The sequence below is a fragment of the Propithecus coquereli genome, unplaced genomic scaffold (assembly GCF_000956105.1).
Source record: "Propithecus coquereli isolate 6110/MARCELLA unplaced genomic scaffold, Pcoq_1.0 Scaffold1, whole genome shotgun sequence".
NCBI lineage: Eukaryota > Metazoa > Chordata > Mammalia > Primates > Indriidae > Propithecus > Propithecus coquereli.
The window spans coordinates 18307512-18326578 of NW_012133857.1; the positions used below are offsets into that span (position 1 = coordinate 18307512).

At 39.5% G+C, this 19067-nt stretch overlaps 1 protein-coding gene across 2 annotated transcripts in view; it reads right to left on the bottom strand.

Moving 5' to 3' along the window:
• Positions 1–19067, bottom strand: part of ERC2 (ELKS/RAB6-interacting/CAST family member 2) — an 894383-nt gene that overhangs the window by 506655 nt on the left and 368661 nt on the right. For both annotated transcript variants that reach the window (XM_012646861.1, XM_012646788.1), the window contains exon 7: positions 15160–15327. In XM_012646861.1, coding sequence (XP_012502315.1) covers positions 15160–15327 — 168 coding nt within the window. The remainder of the gene's footprint in view (positions 1–15159; positions 15328–19067) is intronic.

Genomic DNA, 19067 nt, shown 5'->3' on the forward strand with positions numbered 1-19067 from the left:
CCAGCCTGAGCAAGAGTGAGACCCCGTCTCTACTAAAAATAGAAAGAAATTATTTGGACGACTAAAAATCTATATAGAAAAAATTAGCTGGGCATGGTGGCGCGTGTCTGTAGTCCCAGCTACTCAGGAGGCTGAGACAGTAGGATTGCCCGAGCCCAGGAGTTTGAGGTTGCTGTGAGCTAGGCTGACGCCACAGCACTCTGCTCCAGGCAACGGAGTGATACTCTGTCTCAAAAAAAAAAAAAAAAAAAAAAAATATTACCTTTAGAATGAACTATTGATAAAAGCTAAACCATGGATGGATGTCGAATGCATTATGCTAAGTGGAAGAAGCCAGACACAAAATACTATATACTAGATGATGCCATTTCTATGACATTCTGGAAAAGGCAAAACTATAGGGATAGGGGAACAAACTGGTGGTTGCCAGGGATTGGAGGCTGGGGAGAAAAGTTGACGAGAAAGCGGGCAGCACAAGGGAGGTTTTTGGGTTAATAGAACTATCCTGTATCGTGATTGTGGAGGGAGTTACACAACTCTATGTTTTTGTTAAAACCCACAGAACTGTACAACAAAAAGAGTGAATTTTACTATAAGTAAATTTAAAAATTAATTGAAAATTATCTTTATAAAGTAATTACATGTTTTTTCCAAGCTCTTTGAAAAAGTTGATGGATTTGGCATTTCAATTCTCATTTTTAGCATAAAATAATAATTTCTTATGCACCAACCATGATGGGCACTTTGTTTATTCAACAAATACCTCTTGAACACCTACTATGTTTAGAAAAATGGGGACTTAAAGTAAGATGTGAGCTTATTCTCGTTTTGCAAATAGGGAAAATGAAGCAGAGAATATGTAAGAAACTTGCAAACGTTAAAAAGCCTGTAAGTTACAGCACAGAGATTTAAAGCCAGGTCTGTCACAGTCCACGCTCTTAACAGACTAATTATACTGAAGCATGCATGTATATATGTATAAATGTGTGTATAAACTTTTTTAAACAGAAATAAGGTTATACTATAAATACAAGTGTAAAAAAATAGGCATTCACTGATACTATTCTGTATATACATATTATCAACAGTTTATTTTAATTAACAAAATAATGTGAATCTCTATGTCATTAAATATTCTTCTATAACATCATTTCTATTGGCTGAATTTCCATGTATGAATATACATTTATTTATTTAGTTAGTTACTCTTCCATTTTGGAATATCTTCACTGATCAGCCAAAAACATTTCTTTAAAGAACTAGGCTGTGAACAAGCCTGTGGCCAAACCAATGCCTACATCCTTAATTTTTTCCCTTAGGATAAATTCCTAGGTGAAGAATCAGTAGATAAAGCAGCTTCAGTCAACTGCCTCCATATTTGTTTCCCCTGGCTAGCTGACATTTTATACCTGCCAACGACTTGTCCCAAAGAACACTGCCCTGCAAGCTCTAAGAAAAGTGTTGGTAACATGGAATGACAGCAAAGAATCTTTGCCTCTATTCCCACCTTCCCCTCTGGCCATCCTGTCTATGCCTCCAGCTGGTCACAAGGTCACAAATGTTCACAATTTAGAGGGAGCCTCTGTGTGTGTGTGTCACCCTTCATAAGCTTTTATAAGTCAGAGTATCATATGTGACCTGAAGAATTTAACTTCATATTTTAATATTAAAGAAAGAAATATCTCTCCACTCCACACACATGAGCACATTCATTCAAGACATCCTGTTTGCTTAGCTTTGCTTCATTCAGAATTTACTCACAAAAAAGCTACAGAATGAAGCATAAACTAGGGAAGATCTCAACCTTGCGAATGAATGACTGACTTCCCTTTGCACCAGGGGGAATATCTGAGGCAAATAGTAAATACAGTCTGGAAAAGAAGTACACTTTGTTTAACTCTATTCAATATTCAGAGTATATTTTTTAAAAATCTCAAACTTGCCATGAAGGTTGCTATATGTTAGAATTTCCTAGAGGCTATAAAAACTTGTGATCTATATCAGAGCTCAGCAAACTACAGCCCGTATGCTGCAGGGCCCACTGCTTGTTTTGTACATAAAGTTTTATTGGAATGTGGCCATTCCTATTTGTTTTCTCACCCTGAATCTAAACAGAACTTTGGACATATTTATTTTATTGAATATTAAAGAATATTTATTCATTCCATTCCATTTCAATTTTCCAACTAATATTTATTAAACACCTATAACATGCCAAGCACTGTGCTAGGTACTAGGGACAAAAAGATGAGTAAGACCCAGTCACTTCCTTTGCTGAACTCAAGGTTTAATGGGAAACAAAAAGATATAACATCATATTTTAGGAAATCTTAGCTATTTCATCTGAAATAATGCAATCTGAAAACTGTAATAAGGGATCACTCCTATGCATACATTTTGAAATAATAAAAATCCCCCTAAAATTATAAAACTTCATCAAAACTCCCATGATTTCTAAGCTGAGTGGTGGTTAAGGAACTGGAAACTGCTTTTGTTATAGTTACTAGAGGTGCCACTTTAGTGGCCCAACATTCCTTGCCTGTATCCTGTGTACTCCACTACTGTTTATTTGCCTCTGAATTTCTGTGAGAAGTTTGGTAACTCTGAGATTTCTTGTCTTTGGAGACAGGGTATCACTCTGTCACAGGCTGGAGTGCAGTGGCCTGCCCATAGCTCACTGAAGCCTCCTCCTCCCGGGGTCAAGTGATCCTCCTGCCTCAGCCTCCTGCATAGGTAGAGCTACAGGTGCGCACCACACCCAGCTAATTTTGTTTTTTGTTTTTTGTAGAGATGGTGTTTCTACTATATTGCCCCAGGCGGGTCTTAAACTCCTGACCTCAAGTGATCCTCCGGCCTCGGCCTCCCAAAGTGCTGGGATTACAGGTGTGAGCCACCAAGCCCAGCCTGAAAAGTTATTTTAATAGGCATTTGTATCAGTTTTCAACTGCTATGTAACAAAATGCCAATAATTTGTGGCTTAAAACAATATCCGTTTATCAACTCACAGTTGTGTAGGTCAGAAGTCTGGCAAGGTGTGGCTGGGGTCTCTGCTCAGGCTTTCACAAGGGTGAAATCAAGTTGTCAGGCAGGATGAGTATTTGTCTGGAAGCGCTAGGGAAAAATTCACTTCAAAGCTTACTCTTGTTGTTGGCAAAATTCAATTTCTTGTGGTTTAGGATTGAGGTCCTTGCTTCCTAACTGGCTGTCAGCCAGGAACCACTGTTGGCTCTAGGGGCTGCCCACATTCCTGGCCATGTGGCCCCCTCCATCTTCAAGGCCACAGGAGAGAACTTCTCATGTACTGAATCTTCCCTCATATTTTGAATTACTGAGTTCCTTGTTTCTGACCATAGGACCCAGATTTAAAGGGCTCGTGTGATTAGGTCAAGCCCACCCTTTCTTAGCGGTAACTGTGCCATATAACATAACCTAATCATGGGTATAAAATTCATCATGTTCACTGTCCTGGGCATTATTCCAGGCATGTACACCAGGGAGGTGAGAAACCTTGGATTTCATCTCAGAATTCTACCTGCCACTGCAGTTTTGTTAGAATTGTAAATGACTTTTGTAAACTGTAATTGTATTATCCAAGGATTGATAATGTGTGAGTGCTACTGCTGGTTCTCAAAAAACAGCAATCTAAAAAGAAGGTGTGATAAAATATTATGATGAGGGACCAAAATCACCATATATTAATACTTTGTTTCATTAATTTAGAATCCAGCTTCTGTGAAAACAGTCTGTATAAAGCAGTCACATCTTTTAGTTTGCAAAAGTTGTATTATAGCATAATCAGGTAAGTATAAAGGGAAAAATATTGGTGATGAGATCACAATATCAGAACAGTAGAAAGATGCCCACTACCCACAATAAATACGGAGTTATATGCCCCAAAGAACACATTACCCTTACTTTGCATTTATTCTTACGGGAAATACATGTATGTATTATAAAAGTTTTGAATTATAGACTTCCCTTACAATATAATATGATAAATGTTAATGTAGATATATATAAAACTCTTTGCAGCAAAGCAGAATTCTTTGCCAAACACAGGGTAAGTAAAAAAGACAGAAAATTTTCCTTCCCACATAAATAAGGTTGATTTAAATCAAATGGCCTAGGGAGTGTGTGGGAAGAAAATGGAATCATCTCCAGACTTAAAATGTAAAAGCTCAACCACCTCTAATCCCGAATCACAAAACTATAGGCAACAGCTGGCCACTGAGATTGACAGTATCAAGATGCCTGTACCCATCAGGGTAGCGGCCACGGTCAGGGCACTCCAAGCGTTTTCATTTTAAATCTTCAAGGGATTTTGGAGGCAATTATAAACAAACCTTAAAAATCATCCATCATGGTGAAATTGAGTACAGAATATAAGATCTTAACCGAGAAGCAAATATTGTTTAAATGAGAATTTGCATCCTGTGACATGGGATCAGTGTTTTCATTGACTAAGAACCAGTTCTCAGCATGATCTGGCTCTGAACTGCATTTTGAAAGAACACTGATAATCAGTATTGCCACTTACAAGTCAGAAGGAACTGAAAGAGTACAATATAGGAGTGAAAATGACTCTCGAACATTAATTATAAAATACATTTGATTGGTAGAGCACATAAAGAATAGAAAAGCTCCTAACTGTGAAATTTGTTTCCTAAATGGGGCAAAGAAGTGTGATCCAGTTATGTTAAATTACTTTTAATTCCACCAAATGCACTATGCTGCCTCTTCCTGCTAAACCTTTGCAAATGCTATTCCTGTTGCTTCAACTGGACAGCAACTCCTAGTCCCTCAGCTCTCAATTTAGTCATCAACTTTTCCAGGAAATCTTTCTTATTCATCCCACTCCCCTTGGCAGGTGAGGTGCCCCTCCTAAGTGCACTGTGTACCTGGCCAGCATAGCAGGCATCACACACTGTGCTTAACTGCTTGTTTAGTGATTTTCTCCATGAACATGAGCTCCCTGTGGGCAGAAATCACACCTGCTTCAATAGCATATACATCCCCAGTGCCTGCAGGGTGTCCAGCTCATTACAGATGCTGAACGTATATTTCTGGATGGCTGGACAGCAGAAAGGAAGGCAGGTAGGCAAACTGGCCAGAGAAGGGCAATGGTACCCAAGGCCTCACATGCCATAGGGGCATTGAGAAAAAAAAAGGAAAAGTATAATCAGATTCAGACACTTGGGTACAGCCCAGGCTCTGTCACTAATTAGCTTTGTGACCCTGAACAAGTCACTTCATCTCTCAGGACCTCTATATCCTGAGTGGAAAAATGAAGAGGTTGGACTAGGAGGGTCCATCGAGTCTCTTCCAGCTTTACTGTTCTCTCATGTCTTTCTGTCTTCAGGCTTGCCTGGGCTTCATCAGCATACCCATATTTATGTGTCTTTTAAAGTCAAATAGTATTGGGTTGCTCAACAGAGCCCAAGGGGAGAAAGATGCAGCTAAGTGAAGTCAGTGGCTTAGATGCTGAATGCATACATGAATGAATGAGCAGGCTTCCCTAAATCCCTTTAATTGCTCTATCAGAAGATGAATTTTTCAGCTTCAGTTCCTTTGATAATAAAATGCTATTTTATCAATGTCACTTCTAGAAGGACAACTTAAAATCCCTTAGAAGAAAAGCAATATACATACATGAAGGAGGAGACTGGTGAATTCACTGCTTCACAAAGAAGCCTGAGGTTTACCAAGGAAGCCACAACCTGTATTCAAGAGACACAAAGCACCCACAAAGTGACTTTTGAAATATCACTTCATTGGGATAAAATGGACTTCTGACCAACAGGATCAATTGGATAAAGTCACCAAGCTGTCTTTTCCCTAGGCCATCAACAACATTGGGGCAAATAATTCCAGCCAAGAGTAGCAGCCATTCACTCTTGGTGATCATTTGTCCTGTGGAATTTAATTAGCACTAGAACCCTTGGCATCACCTTCATGCCATGATGAAGAAACAGTGTATTAAATGATGCAAAAGCAAAGATGCTTCTTAGGTCTGATGACATATTGCTACCTACAAACACAAAATACATATAGAGAACTTACTGTGTAATAAATTAAGTTAGCTTTTTCTTATATTTTCTAGACCAAGGAAGCTACTGTTCAAAAGAATGTTGGCAAATCACAAACACTAACTAGACAATACTTTTTAAGTTGCAAATATCTAAGCAGTGTATTAGTTAAATCTACATTCAATCCACATTGAACAAATAATTTTATCCCATCCCGAATGACTAGATAAAATATATGAACAAATATATTTAATACAAATATAGAAATCAGATTCTCAGCCCAAAAGATTGATAAAATAAAAACTTTTTTGTTCAGAAAAAAAATTAGTCTTAAAGGTCACTATTTTTCAAATGACAGGAATTCTGGCATTTAGCCAAAGAAATTTAAAGCGGGTGGTATCTGCTAGGTGGCCTGTACTGTCTAAATCAGATGGTTTATTCCTATGATATGTTCCCTATACCAGCTCCCCCTCCAAATTAGTTGATATCATGATTAGTGTGGTCAGATCAATTTTAATACTTCCAGTAGTTCAAGAATGCCATATATACTCTTTATAAGTATGGATTATTATATGTGAAAATTATAAAACAGAAAGTAATAGTAATAATCCAAACATCATACACACTCATAGACACATGCACACATATAACATTCACCTCTATAAATTGCCTAAAACAATGCCAGAGATAAAGTGTAGGTAAAAAAGTTAGATATATCAATTGAGATAATACTCAGAGGGGAGAGCAATGTCTGTTACACCAAGTAAAAACAATTCTAAGAAACACTACCTCAAGGCAAGGGGCCTAGAGAACCAAGATCAGTAGGGCAGTCCGTCCACCGGAAGGAAAGGACTCTGGGTAATTATGTGTTGGGGCGAGGGTGTTTCACTCTACATAGTAGGATGCTTGGCAGCACCGTTGAAATAGACTCTACCCACAAGATGCCTGTAGCAAACGCCCAGCTACAGCAACCAAAAACGTCTCCAGATATTGCCAAACGTTGCCAGGGGGTGAAGAAGAGGGTTGTAAAACGGTCCCCAGTCGAGAATCACTGCCTAAGCCCCACAGCCACTCTAGCACCCTGGTTGTGATCCAAGCCCCGAGGTGTCAGCCTAGCTCCTGGCTTCAGACGTAGAATGAGCTTGCCTACACCAAGGACATCAGACTGTACGTGAACAGTGCACTGCAAAGTGGAGCAGCTTCCTGGACTGATTCCTCCCGGGATTCGGCAAGGAACGAGGGATCCCCTAATGTGTGAGTTCACCTGTGACTAGTCCAGGAAAGCTGCTTAGATGTCTCACGTTATCTTTTGAGGTCTCAGCCCTGTAAGCCAACAATGAAAAGAAAGTGAAACTACCACCTGGGCAAAAGTGTTACAATTCTTTAAAAATGAAGCGGCAAAACAACTCAATGGCTTAGAATGGTACAATAATCTCATGGGGGAAAAAAATAAACAGAAATTAAAGCTCACCACAACCTTTCTTTTTTCTACATATAGATTATAGTATTTTTAAACCTAGACCTGGCATTTTATTTTTATTAATGTATTGGTTTCCTGTTTTTTAAAATCACATTATCCAGTGGCTGCATCTCTGCTAGTTTGGTCTTAAAAATCAGCATCCTTATATATTGACTCAGGTAAATTGCTCAAATTATAGATTAGCTAATCCCTGTAAATTAAAGATCCTTCTTGTCTCATGAGTGAGGCAGGATCATAACCTGGGAAAACACCAGAATAGTGTGGTGGTTAAGAATAGCTCCGTCCCTTTTCGGTCATGTCTCTCCGGCAAGTTACTCTCTAAACCTCAGTCTCTCATTTTAACAATGGGGATTATGGTAGTGTCTATGCGCCATTAGGTTTGTTACGAGAACTCATAACCTCAGGATGCAAAGCCCCTAGTGCAGTGTCTGGTATACAGTAAGGGTTCAATCAATAGTAGATAATAATTTTATCACACAAAATATTAATTATATTGTCATAATTGGAAATGACCACATATAATTGGCAATTTCATTGTGAGACAGGGAACTGGAAGGTACTGTTTTAAGCATTGCTTTGGGCATTGCTATCAGCACTGCTTAATTGTGCAGACATTGTTTAACTGAGTCAGGAAGTCTCAAAACAAAGTTTCAAACTACCCTGATCCAAATGGGATGGAGGCACGGCAAGTTCCAAACAGTTAGAACCAAGATGGTGGAGAAATTCACCACCTCTTGACCTTCCAGCTTCATTATACACCTTATTACCATAAAAGTTTCTAAGGAAACCTCCCACTCCCATCATGCACCTGATGCCATGACACTTCCTATTTGACCATATAAAGTCAAAAGGAGCGCGTCACCCTAATTCTGGAAAAACACTGCCCCTCCCCCCAAAATAACATGACTATTCCTCCCCTTGTTTAGCCTATGATTAAGCTGCTGCTTAAATAGAGGGGCAAAAGTAACCATGGGGCTGGTTCTCCTCTGCAGAGAGAACTAGCTTCTACTCTGTCTATGAAGTAGACTTTCTGTAGTTTCTGAATAAAACCCGTTTTCACTTTACACTGTCAGCTCTCTCTTGAATTCTTTCTTGCTCAAAGCCAAGGACCAACTTGGACCTCAAGTGGCTCCCAGCATTGGGAGTCATACTCTTGTGTCAATTGTATCACTCTCATAAAATATTATGCCTCTAACAATCCAATAAGTTAGAAGTGAAACTGGAGAAGGAAGCATTCTCTTTGCAGAACAAGACAATATTCTCTATAAGTGCCACATTATCTTTTCATTAAAAATAAAAAGGAAGGGAAAGTGGCTAAGCTCCCTTTCTCAAACCTTCATCCCTTTTTACCTTCTCAGGGTAATGGAAACAAGGCTGGAGGTGTTAGGTGTGGGTAGAGCAACAGTCATTTCCTCATCTGTGTTTTATTATTCATGGGAAGGTTCCATCTTGCAGCCTACACAGAACATACCGTGATGGGAACAAGAGTGGGTTTGACATTTCACTGGGGCAAGTGACTTTCCTCAGAGCTAACAATATCCTTGGGCTAGAAGTGATCTCAAAGTGATTTCTCCTCTCCCGATTTGTCATTCATGAGAATTTGCTGAGTTCATGTATTCACCCAATGCATACTGATCAAGGACCATGCCAAGAATTTTGCCAGGAGCTGGAAGTATCTTGATGATCATAGTTAAGGCACTCAAAGGCACTCAAGCCTGAGAGGGAAGCCAACATTCACCAAAGGGATGCATAATTCCAAATGAAGCCAAGAAATAGTTCCCTAATAGTGTAAAATCGCCTCAGCTTGCAGTGTCAGCAAAGACTTTCCCAAGTAAGTGATACGAGAACTGAGCGGAAAGCTCAAGTGTAAAGCTTGGAGCCACATTTCCCAGACTCTTTTAAAGGAAAGGTCCTGTCAGATTCTGCCAATGAGAGGCAGCTGTGTGAAATTTGTCCCAGGACTCTGAATCCTGACTGACAGTGCGATGTGGGGGCGGAAGGAGGATGTGAGAGCCAGCAGCCAGGTAGAAAAGACATCTGACCAGACACTCCTGGTTATGAAATCGTGGTGGTCTTTGCCTTCCCCTGGTCTCCTAGAGCCAGCCTGGTTCTGATCATCCCCAATCTGGTACTACAGACCTGATACTGGGGCTCTGGATTTTCTTGCAACAAATTCCCTTTTGCTTAAGGGAGCAAGAAATAGCTTCTGCTGCTTGCATCCATCAAGTGGTTTGCCCCTGGTATCATGCCTCGCGCTGCTCTCCACTACACTTGTATTTAGGATTATGCATGTCTGTCTCCCCACCCAGACCGTCAGTTTCTTGAAGACTGGAGAATGTCTTATTTCTTTGAAACTCTAGGACTGAGAGTGGTGACTGACACATAGAAGCACTCAGAAAATGCAAAATGAATATGATTTTGCACATGTTCAAAAAATTAGGAGGTTTGCCAATAATAAGTATAAAAGTTCAACTAGATGTTTAAACACCGAGAAAGAGCTCAACTGAGTCAAAAAGTCCTCCGCACCTTAGTTCAATTTTACGCTGACAAAAAAATCTCTGTGTTCCGTAACCATCTTCTCAGGTATCACTTTCTTTTTGTTTTATAAATCTCATGAAGAAACTCAGTACTCCTGTAGCATCCTTAACCCTCAGCTTATCACCATTCAGAATTTTCACCACCACACTTCCAAATAGGTATAGTAAAGCTGCTGATGTGGGCAGGTCCATATACAACACTCCCAGGAGCCAACTCTACTCACCCCTCCCTGCCGTTTCCAGCCCACAGGGCAATCCATGAAGTTCAGCAGGCAGCCAGTGAACTTGGCTTCCAGAGAGATCACCATCTGTTTTTCTACCCCTAATAAATAAAGCACTTCTGCTCTATAAATTCTCATTATTTGTGGCACTGAGGCCTAGAATGAAAATGGAGATAGAATTTTTGTCCAATTTTAATGGCTTTTTAAAAAAATGTCTCGGGTAGCAAAGTTTTTGCTGCAAGAATCTACGAGCTGCCTAGCAGTCTGAATTTGATCTGGTTCAAATAATGCTACCATGTCCTCAAATCCTGGGCATTATACACTTTCCAAATGTACAATGTCATCAAGGTTTTATGACATTTCCTACAAGAACTCAGTAGTCAGGTAGCACTTCATCAGTTACAGTTTTTAAATTCAGGTACGGGAACACAATACCAAGGCTACAGCATGAAAACCGTACTGCTCTTCTGACTTCGGTATCATAGCCACAAGGATATTCCACTAGACACTTTTCATACGCACTCATTTTTGTATCCAACTAAAAGAACTCTATGTCTTAGAATTACAGAGTAGAGCCAAAAAACATGACGGTAGGGACAAAAATCCACTCTGGATGATCTCATCCTCTGACAAAAGCTTCATCAAAGATGTTCTGCCTCCTGGGGTTCTCTATTTAGCCTCACTTCCTTCCTCAAGTGACGAAATGCTTAGAGTATCATGTCCATGCCTGGCTACATGGCTCAGGCAGGACACAAGACCACTGAGACCCAGAGCTGTAAAGGCAAAGATGACAGATACAAAGTGCAAGCCTAGCTTCACCAGGTTAAACATGGTGCATCAAAACACAGTGCAGGTTGCAAAAGACTCTATGAGAAAGAAATATCAATACTGCCCTTCTGACATTGACATGAGTTTATTACTCTTCCATGCCAACACACCCTAATCCCAAAGCTCATACTGTTTCAATCCAGACCTGCCCTAAAACAGCCAATTATGCTAAATGTGGTCTAAGCTCCAAGTAGTCTCCAGCCCCAAAGACAATGTTTCATTGGCCCACGACCTTCTGTATTAGTAATACATTTTGAGTCGGTTTCTAAATTGTTTGCATCACTTCTCTGGAGATTATTTTTCTTTCACATTGCAGGCATAATAGAGCCCCTGCTGCTTTACTGTATTTCCAGTGGTTTTATTTCCTCCTCAAATGTATGGGTAAATACTCCGTTAAAATACCTGAAGCTGAGTTACCTCTCCAAATATGCATGAAACGTTTCCACATGCATTATCTACAGGGTTTAAACAAGTGAAATCACGACCATGTTGCCAAAAGGAGGCATAATATACAACTTTGTTCTAGAACTTTCAAACTGGCTCCCAAACCTTTGAGTCTGGCTATGGGGGAAAGTTTAAAATTTTGCAAACTATTTGCATCAGCAAAAGCGGTCATTTGTCACTTATGCATTGAAAGTGCCATCCCAAAATCGTTACTAAGAAAACTGTCATCATTTATTCCTCAAGAACGAGAGAACTTAGTCTCAACTCCTTACAAAACAAACAACTGTAATGTTCTTCCTTAATTTCACTCTCATAACTGGTGTTGTCATCATAAAAATTGAGGTCAAAAGGAAAATGAGGCTTATTCTCTTAATTTGCATCAATCATTTTATTCTATTTTCCCAAAGATAAAAAAAAAAAAAAACTTATATCTAGGCAGTGTGACCTTGGGCAAGCTTATCATAAGCCTCAGTATCCCTCAGTTCCTTGGATAAATAATTGTACCTAACCACATAAAGGTCAAAGGTAAGTAAATAGAACATGTAATAAGCATTTTTGAGTATCCGGCATACAGAGTTCAATATAAGTAAGTTCAATCAATGTCATTCTCTTGTTATCATTTGCTGCTGGAGATTTTAAATGAAAAATCTTCTTTTGAATTTGCAGAACATGCTCCAAGACCTGCTGCTATAACCGTCTCTCTGTTCGTCCCACCTGCCCTAGGCAGCCCCTTTGATCCAAGGGTCCTTAGTCATCTCTGCCCAAGTGCCTTCTAATTATCTATATCAATTAGCTGGTGTGCAAAAGGGGGACCCAATGACCAGGACTTTGTGCATAAAGATCTCTACAGAAATGAATTAATAACATATCAAATTGCCAATATCCTGAGAATTCCAAACAAATGCAGTGTCCCTACTTTTCACTCTTTGGTCAAGTCTCTGTGATTTGGTTTAAATCTAACTTTATTTTTTAAATGCAAGCCACATTATTCTGTACATGAATGTACCATTTAAATTCCTGTTTGATCATAACAACACAGGAATGCATTGGGAAGAGACTGGCTGGATCTCAGAGTTTAGGAAAGACTGAAGTGTTCACTTATTAAAAGGCAGAAGCTTGGGCAGATGGCAGGGGCATCTAGATATTGGAATTTGTTGATAACGTCATCACAGCTTTGCTGCTGTGTTGTTTGTTTTGTAAGGAGTTGAGACTAAGTTCTCTCATTCTTGAGGAATAAATGACGACAGTTTTCTTAGTAACGATTTTGGGATGGCACTTTCAATGCATAAGTGACAAATGACCGCTATTGCCGATGCAAATAGTTTGCAAAATTTTAAACTTTCCCCCACAGCCAGACTCAAAGGTTTAGGAGCCAGTTTGGAAGTTCTAGAACAAAGGAAAAAAATGAGTGCCACAGTTCCATCCTTGAATCAAATTCACAGGAAAGAGTATTTCTGGCAGTAAGAGGTGGGCGTGTGACCTAATCTTGGCCAATTATATGTTTCTATTCAAGACTTTAACTCTAGAGCAAGTTCATTTACTCATTCAACACATATTTATTGAGCATGTATACCTTCTGTGTACTAAAGATGTAATAGTTAGGGAAAAAAGACTGACCTTCTGGAATTTATATTTGAGTAATACGAATGAACACGTTTTTAAAAATATACATTTGTCAGATGGTGATAAGTTCTACTTAGAAAATAAAACTGCATAAGGGAATACAGAAGTCAGGAATGGGAGTGGTCATGCCATTTTATGCAGGATGGACAAAGAAGGCCTGTAACAAAGTACCATTTGAACAGAGACCTGAGAGAAGCAAAGGCATAAGCCGCGCGGCTATTTAGAGCAGTTCTGTCCAACAGAAACATAATGTGAGCCACGTAGGTCATTTTAAACTTTCTAGCAGTCACATTAAAAAAGTAAAAAGAAACAGGTGAAATTAATTTTCATATTATATTTTAGCAGATATGTCCAAAATATTTTCATTTCAATATATAATCAACATAAAAATTATTCATGAGAGATCTTGCATTCTTTTTCATACTAAGTCCTCCAAATCTGACGTGTATTTCGCACTTGCAGCAGACCTCAACTCAAGGCCTTGACAGCCACATAAGGCTCATGGCTACCACACAGGCAGCATGGGTTCAGGATGAGCGAGTTCCCGTAGAGACCACAGCAGATGTCAGGCCCTCAGAGAACATGCCTGACGTGTCTGCAGCACAACACAAGGCCACAGCGGCTGATGTAACACAAGCAAAGTGGAAACGGGTGAGACAGGAGTTCCGACTGGTCAGAGGGAGCCCAATCGCGCAGGGTGCCGTGGGCCCTTGTGAGGACTTCCACTGTTACCCCGAGCAGTGATGGAAGCCACTGGAGACGGGGACAGCTCCATGGGCCTGTGACCTTTCCAACTGCACAGGGCACCATGCTTGGTTTAACACTCTCCTATTACTATCAAGAAATTCTCACTTTTTGGACAGGGGCTCCACCTTTACACTATCCACTGGGCCCCACCAATTATGCAGCTAGTTATGACTGGAGAGTTTTGATCAGAGTGACATGAACTGTTTTATGAAAAGATTACTCCCATTCCTGTGTGAAGAACAGGCTGTAGGAAACATAAGGGTGCAAACAGGAAAAACAGTTAGGATGCTATTGATCTAAGCCAGGTGGGAGATGATGGTGGCCAGTGACACCAAGAGAAGAGGCCAGTTGGTTCCATTGCCTGCAGCTGCAGCATGGTGGTGGCCTACATGCCTGTCGATGGCAGCGTCCTGGCCAGCATGTTGGCCAGCATCCACCACTGATTTCTGCCTAGTTTCCATGCCAGGTGCCCATTCATCTGAGAGCCCTCAATCTCTCCAATATACTTTCTTTTTCATAAAAGAACAAGTATTAGTTTCTCTTCTAGCCTACTTTTTCCTAGGGGAAGGCAGGACATTCAATGGTCCCAACAAAACTGTACACAGCAGCAAATGGGAATTTTCCAGAAGAAAGTTGGGTTGTCGTCACAAAATCAGGGAGGGATGGAAGGAAAGGAAAGAAAGGAAGAAAGGAAGGACCCTAACAAAGTTGAGCATCTCCTGGATTAGATCACTGTGGTTGGAACTTATCAGACATTCTTTCTATGGATTTCAATTAAGCAATGGGTGTAAAATATTACTCCTGCCCCTTGCCAAATCTACGTAGGTTTGGCAGGATAGCACCTACTAAAGTTTATGTGAATATAAAATGCATCTAAAAGACATTTAAGACCCACAAAATACTTTCCTAATGTTCTCAGTAAGGAAAAAGGAAACATTAACTAACTTTTTTGATGTTTTATCATTTCTGATTTGTACCTAAATTTGTATAATTACTCTATGTTTATCCTGGCAAATGAAAAAAAAAATCATCACTGTTTAGTTTCTAGGTAATCAAATAGAAAATTCATCAGGCCATGCAAAAAATGATATGCTACAACTACCAGTAAGTGAATTACAAGTAAAAAGTTTATACTTCCTAATCTAGAATTCTTAAAAAGATATTTTATTTTCCATGTGCTCAAAATTTTTCTAAAATGACAAAACATGGATGATACCAATTCCCAACTTAAAGGGCTTACGTGAGCTACTCACCTTTTTCTGAAGAACATTGATTTTTCTTTCCTTCACCTCTAACATATCTTTCATGTCACGAATCTCTCCAGCCAGCGTGCCCTTCTCTTCTGTGAGGTCCTGCAGCTGTTTCGTTTTTTTATTGAGAAAAGATTCTTTCTCTTCCAGGCGTAATCTCAGCGCATCTACCTGAAATCAGGAAAAAGAAGGTTGTGGTCTTACAGAGAGGTTGTCAACACCCATCGGTGGTGGCCTTGGAGGAGTGGGGCAGCAGCATGCCTCCTGGGCACAGGGCCATAGCACCCTGCTCTTGGGCTCGCAGTGCGTTTTAACTGCCTATATCTACCTTAATTGTCATTTAATTGTAAACATTCTTTAAAAATATAAGCCTTCTATGAAATAAGACATTATGAAATAGTAGTATATTTTCATGTTTATTTCCCCACTTACAGGAAACAATGTGTTTATTTAAGCTGGGATACAGAGCACAGTAATACTCCGTGTCTCTGAGCGCCCAGGGAGGATAAAACGCTGCTCGTGCTTCACAGCATCCTCCAGGAATATGGAAAACATAGTGAGCCATGGCACGGACATCTGGAAGAACAAGATCGACACGTAGAGAAACCCTCATAAATATGAAAACTACATGTTGCCAAGAGGAAGTTAATGCTGCTGGAGGAAGAAAATGATATAGAAACAAAATACCCATTCTCCAGCCATATGAAATAATGCTTTCTAAATATTTTTAAAGACAAAAGACCAAAAAAAGTCCCTCTTTGTACCTTAGCTCGAAAATTAGAAAATGACAATTCGTGCTTTTTAAATGTCATAATAAAAGGAGAAAACATAAGCTTTATTTTTTATTTAACATTCTGAAGATCATTTGCAAAAAAAAAAAAGTTCTATTTCTAGACTACTGAGACTAAATCATAAGAAAAAAAAATCACTAGGGTGGTTAAAAAATGAGACAATCCAAATAATATGAAGAACATCAGAAGATGATTTTAAAGCTAATCCTTTATAGCCTTTTAAAATTCTGCTTTATTGATCTACAATACTATATTTGGCAACTATGTTTATAAATACACACTAGTCTTAAAAATCAACTATGACAAACACTTATCAATAACAGACTACAAGATTTCCAAGGAAATTATTCTCAGCTGAACAGTGATATTTAATATATTAGCCCCAAGAATTTGCTTTTTAATTGGATGTAAAAAAAAAAAAAAAAAAAAGACTAGAACCATTTGCTTCAATTATTGTGCTGCCACTTCAGCAGATACTACTGCATGGTCTGAATGTTCGTGTCACCCAAAATTCGTATGTTGAAATCAAAGCCCCAGTGTAATAGTATGAAGAGGTGGGACCTTTAGGAGACGAGTGGGTCTTGAGGGTGACGTGCTCATGAATGGGATCAGATCCCCTCTCAAAGAGGCCCAAAGGAGTTCATGCACCCCTTCCACTACATAGGACACAGCGAGAAGGTGCCATCTATGGAAGCAGAGAGTGAACCCTCACCGGACACCCAATCTGCTGGTGTCCTGATCCTGGACTTCCCAGCCTCTGCTAGTAAGATACAAATTTCTGTTGTTTATAAGCCACCCGGGCTAGGTACTTTGTTACAGCAACCTGAATGAACTGAGACAACCACCATGATTTATTTTTCCAGGATCATGTAAAAGCCAGGTTTAGAACCATCCATGAGTTCCAGGAGTTAACTCCTGGAGACCTGTCCTGGTTACTTGGAGAACAGATATATGAAATAACTTGTGGTTAGTTCCTTTGATGTGGGAAAGGAATACACTATGTTTACTACAACAAATCAAAATTAAATAAAATCATATAATAAGTGTAAAAGATGTGTACACAAAATGATGTTTACAGAAATGTTCATAGCAGCAGTGTTCATAATGGATCACACTGGAAATAATACAAATGTCTATCAGCAAGTGAATGGATAAACAAAACTGTGGTATATATACACAGAATACTATTTACCCATAGAAAGGAATGAACTACCGATAAACACAAAGACATAGATGACTCTCAAAAGCATGCTGAGCGAAAGAATTTAGAGGATTGATTGCATGATTCTACTTCCACTTCTATGAAATTCTAAAAGAGATAAAACTAAACTATGGTGATAGAGTGACAGCAATGGTTGCCTGCAGTGGGAGGTGGGAAGGACTGATTACAAAGGGCCAGGAGGGAACTTTTTGTTCTCTAAATATAGTGGGAGAGTGGAGAGTGGTTACCTGGTGTACAGATTAATCAAAACTCATTGAACTATACAGTTTAATCATTTAAATTTAAATTTCAATGAAGGTGAAAAATAAATGAGTATACAACTAAGTATTAGCACACATCTTATGATGATCTCTTTCATGAAAAGAGACCAAAATAAAAAACAAAAACCCATCCTGGCAACTAAATTATTAATAATAATAATAAATTATTAATGTCACATAACCTTATTGGGAGAATGAAGGTTATATGGTTGGGATGGTTGGGATAGGGTTCAGTTCACATGATGGGATGTTGGGGTGACAGAAGGGTTTCATCCTCACCCTCCATACCAGAAAGTCAATAGATAGTAGCTATATCAATAATCCGGAAGTAGAGACACAAGCATGTTATTTAGAGATAACAAAATAACCAAACACAGGGAGTTAAAAGGGTTTGTACTGGGGAAGAAGAAATGAGACAAGGGGAAGTACAGGGTTGCTGCATCTGATAATCAATTTTATTGAACATTTCACTTCTTTATACTATAGGCAAGTAAAATTCAGATGAAAAGAAAAACAAAAAGGATGCAAGAATGCCATAAGAAACCAGTGGGAACAATGCAAAGAGGACACTTAGGTTTCAGGCCCAGTTCTGCTTCCACCTGTCCATGAGGATCAGAAAAAATAACTCTCTCTTCCCCCCATGCAGCCTTCCAGCCTCAGTTTCCCCATCTGTAAAACAAAGAGGTTAGAACAGATAGTGCTTTACATTTGATGATTTTAAAGGCAGGATTCAGTCTTTGGTAGAATACATCACAGAATGATGATGATATGAGAGATAACAAAAAGCGATTAGAGTAGGATCTCCTTTTCTTAGTTACCCTTTCCAAGAAATGGGTACCTAAGTTGTGTTTCTAAAGGTCAAAGGTGGTGGGAAAGTGGGTGAGCAGAGAGTTTTTTTAGTTTCTGGCCCAGAGACGAGGATGAAGCTAGGCAGTGCCAGTAGGGGAAGGGGTGATCACAAGTGCATGGAGCCCCGAAGGTCGAGTGGCCCTGACAGCGTTGGGAGAGAGAGAGGGCACTCTGTGACTGGAGAGGGTGAGAACTGCGATTCCTCAAAGACCAGGGAGCTATGCCCCTTTTCGCATAACAGTCATGGAGATATAGGGTCTGGGAAGGTGGAGGGGATACTCATGTCTCAGGGATCTTCTCTTTCATAAATGAAAGTGGCCTATTTTGTTTAAAGTTACCTTCATCTGCCGACCTAGAATGACACCACTACTTCTCTTTTTTATCCTATCTAGTGAAAAAAATAGGAGTTTGACTTTATGCATGAAGAACAGGCATTTGGTAGATTCTTGGAAATTGCCGGGACATGCTCAGCACTCCAGATTATAGCAGTGGTTACAAGGAGTTACAATCAATTGTGGATATTTGCACACGGGCTTACCAAGACTCAGTGTGATTCTGAGAAGAAAGCCACCACTGTGGTCCCATTACCCCCACATTCCAGCTGTCAAAGTTGAATGGTCTCTATCTGGACTAAAGGAAATGCCCAATATCCAAACTGTGATATAAATAAATTGTAACATGGGAGGTAGTGAGTGGTGCTGGAGAGAGTTTAGAAAAAGACACTGTAATGCTGAGAGAGTCAGGAGCTTTTAAAATTATTTGGCGTTGAGTGAAGAGACAGAGAAAGGT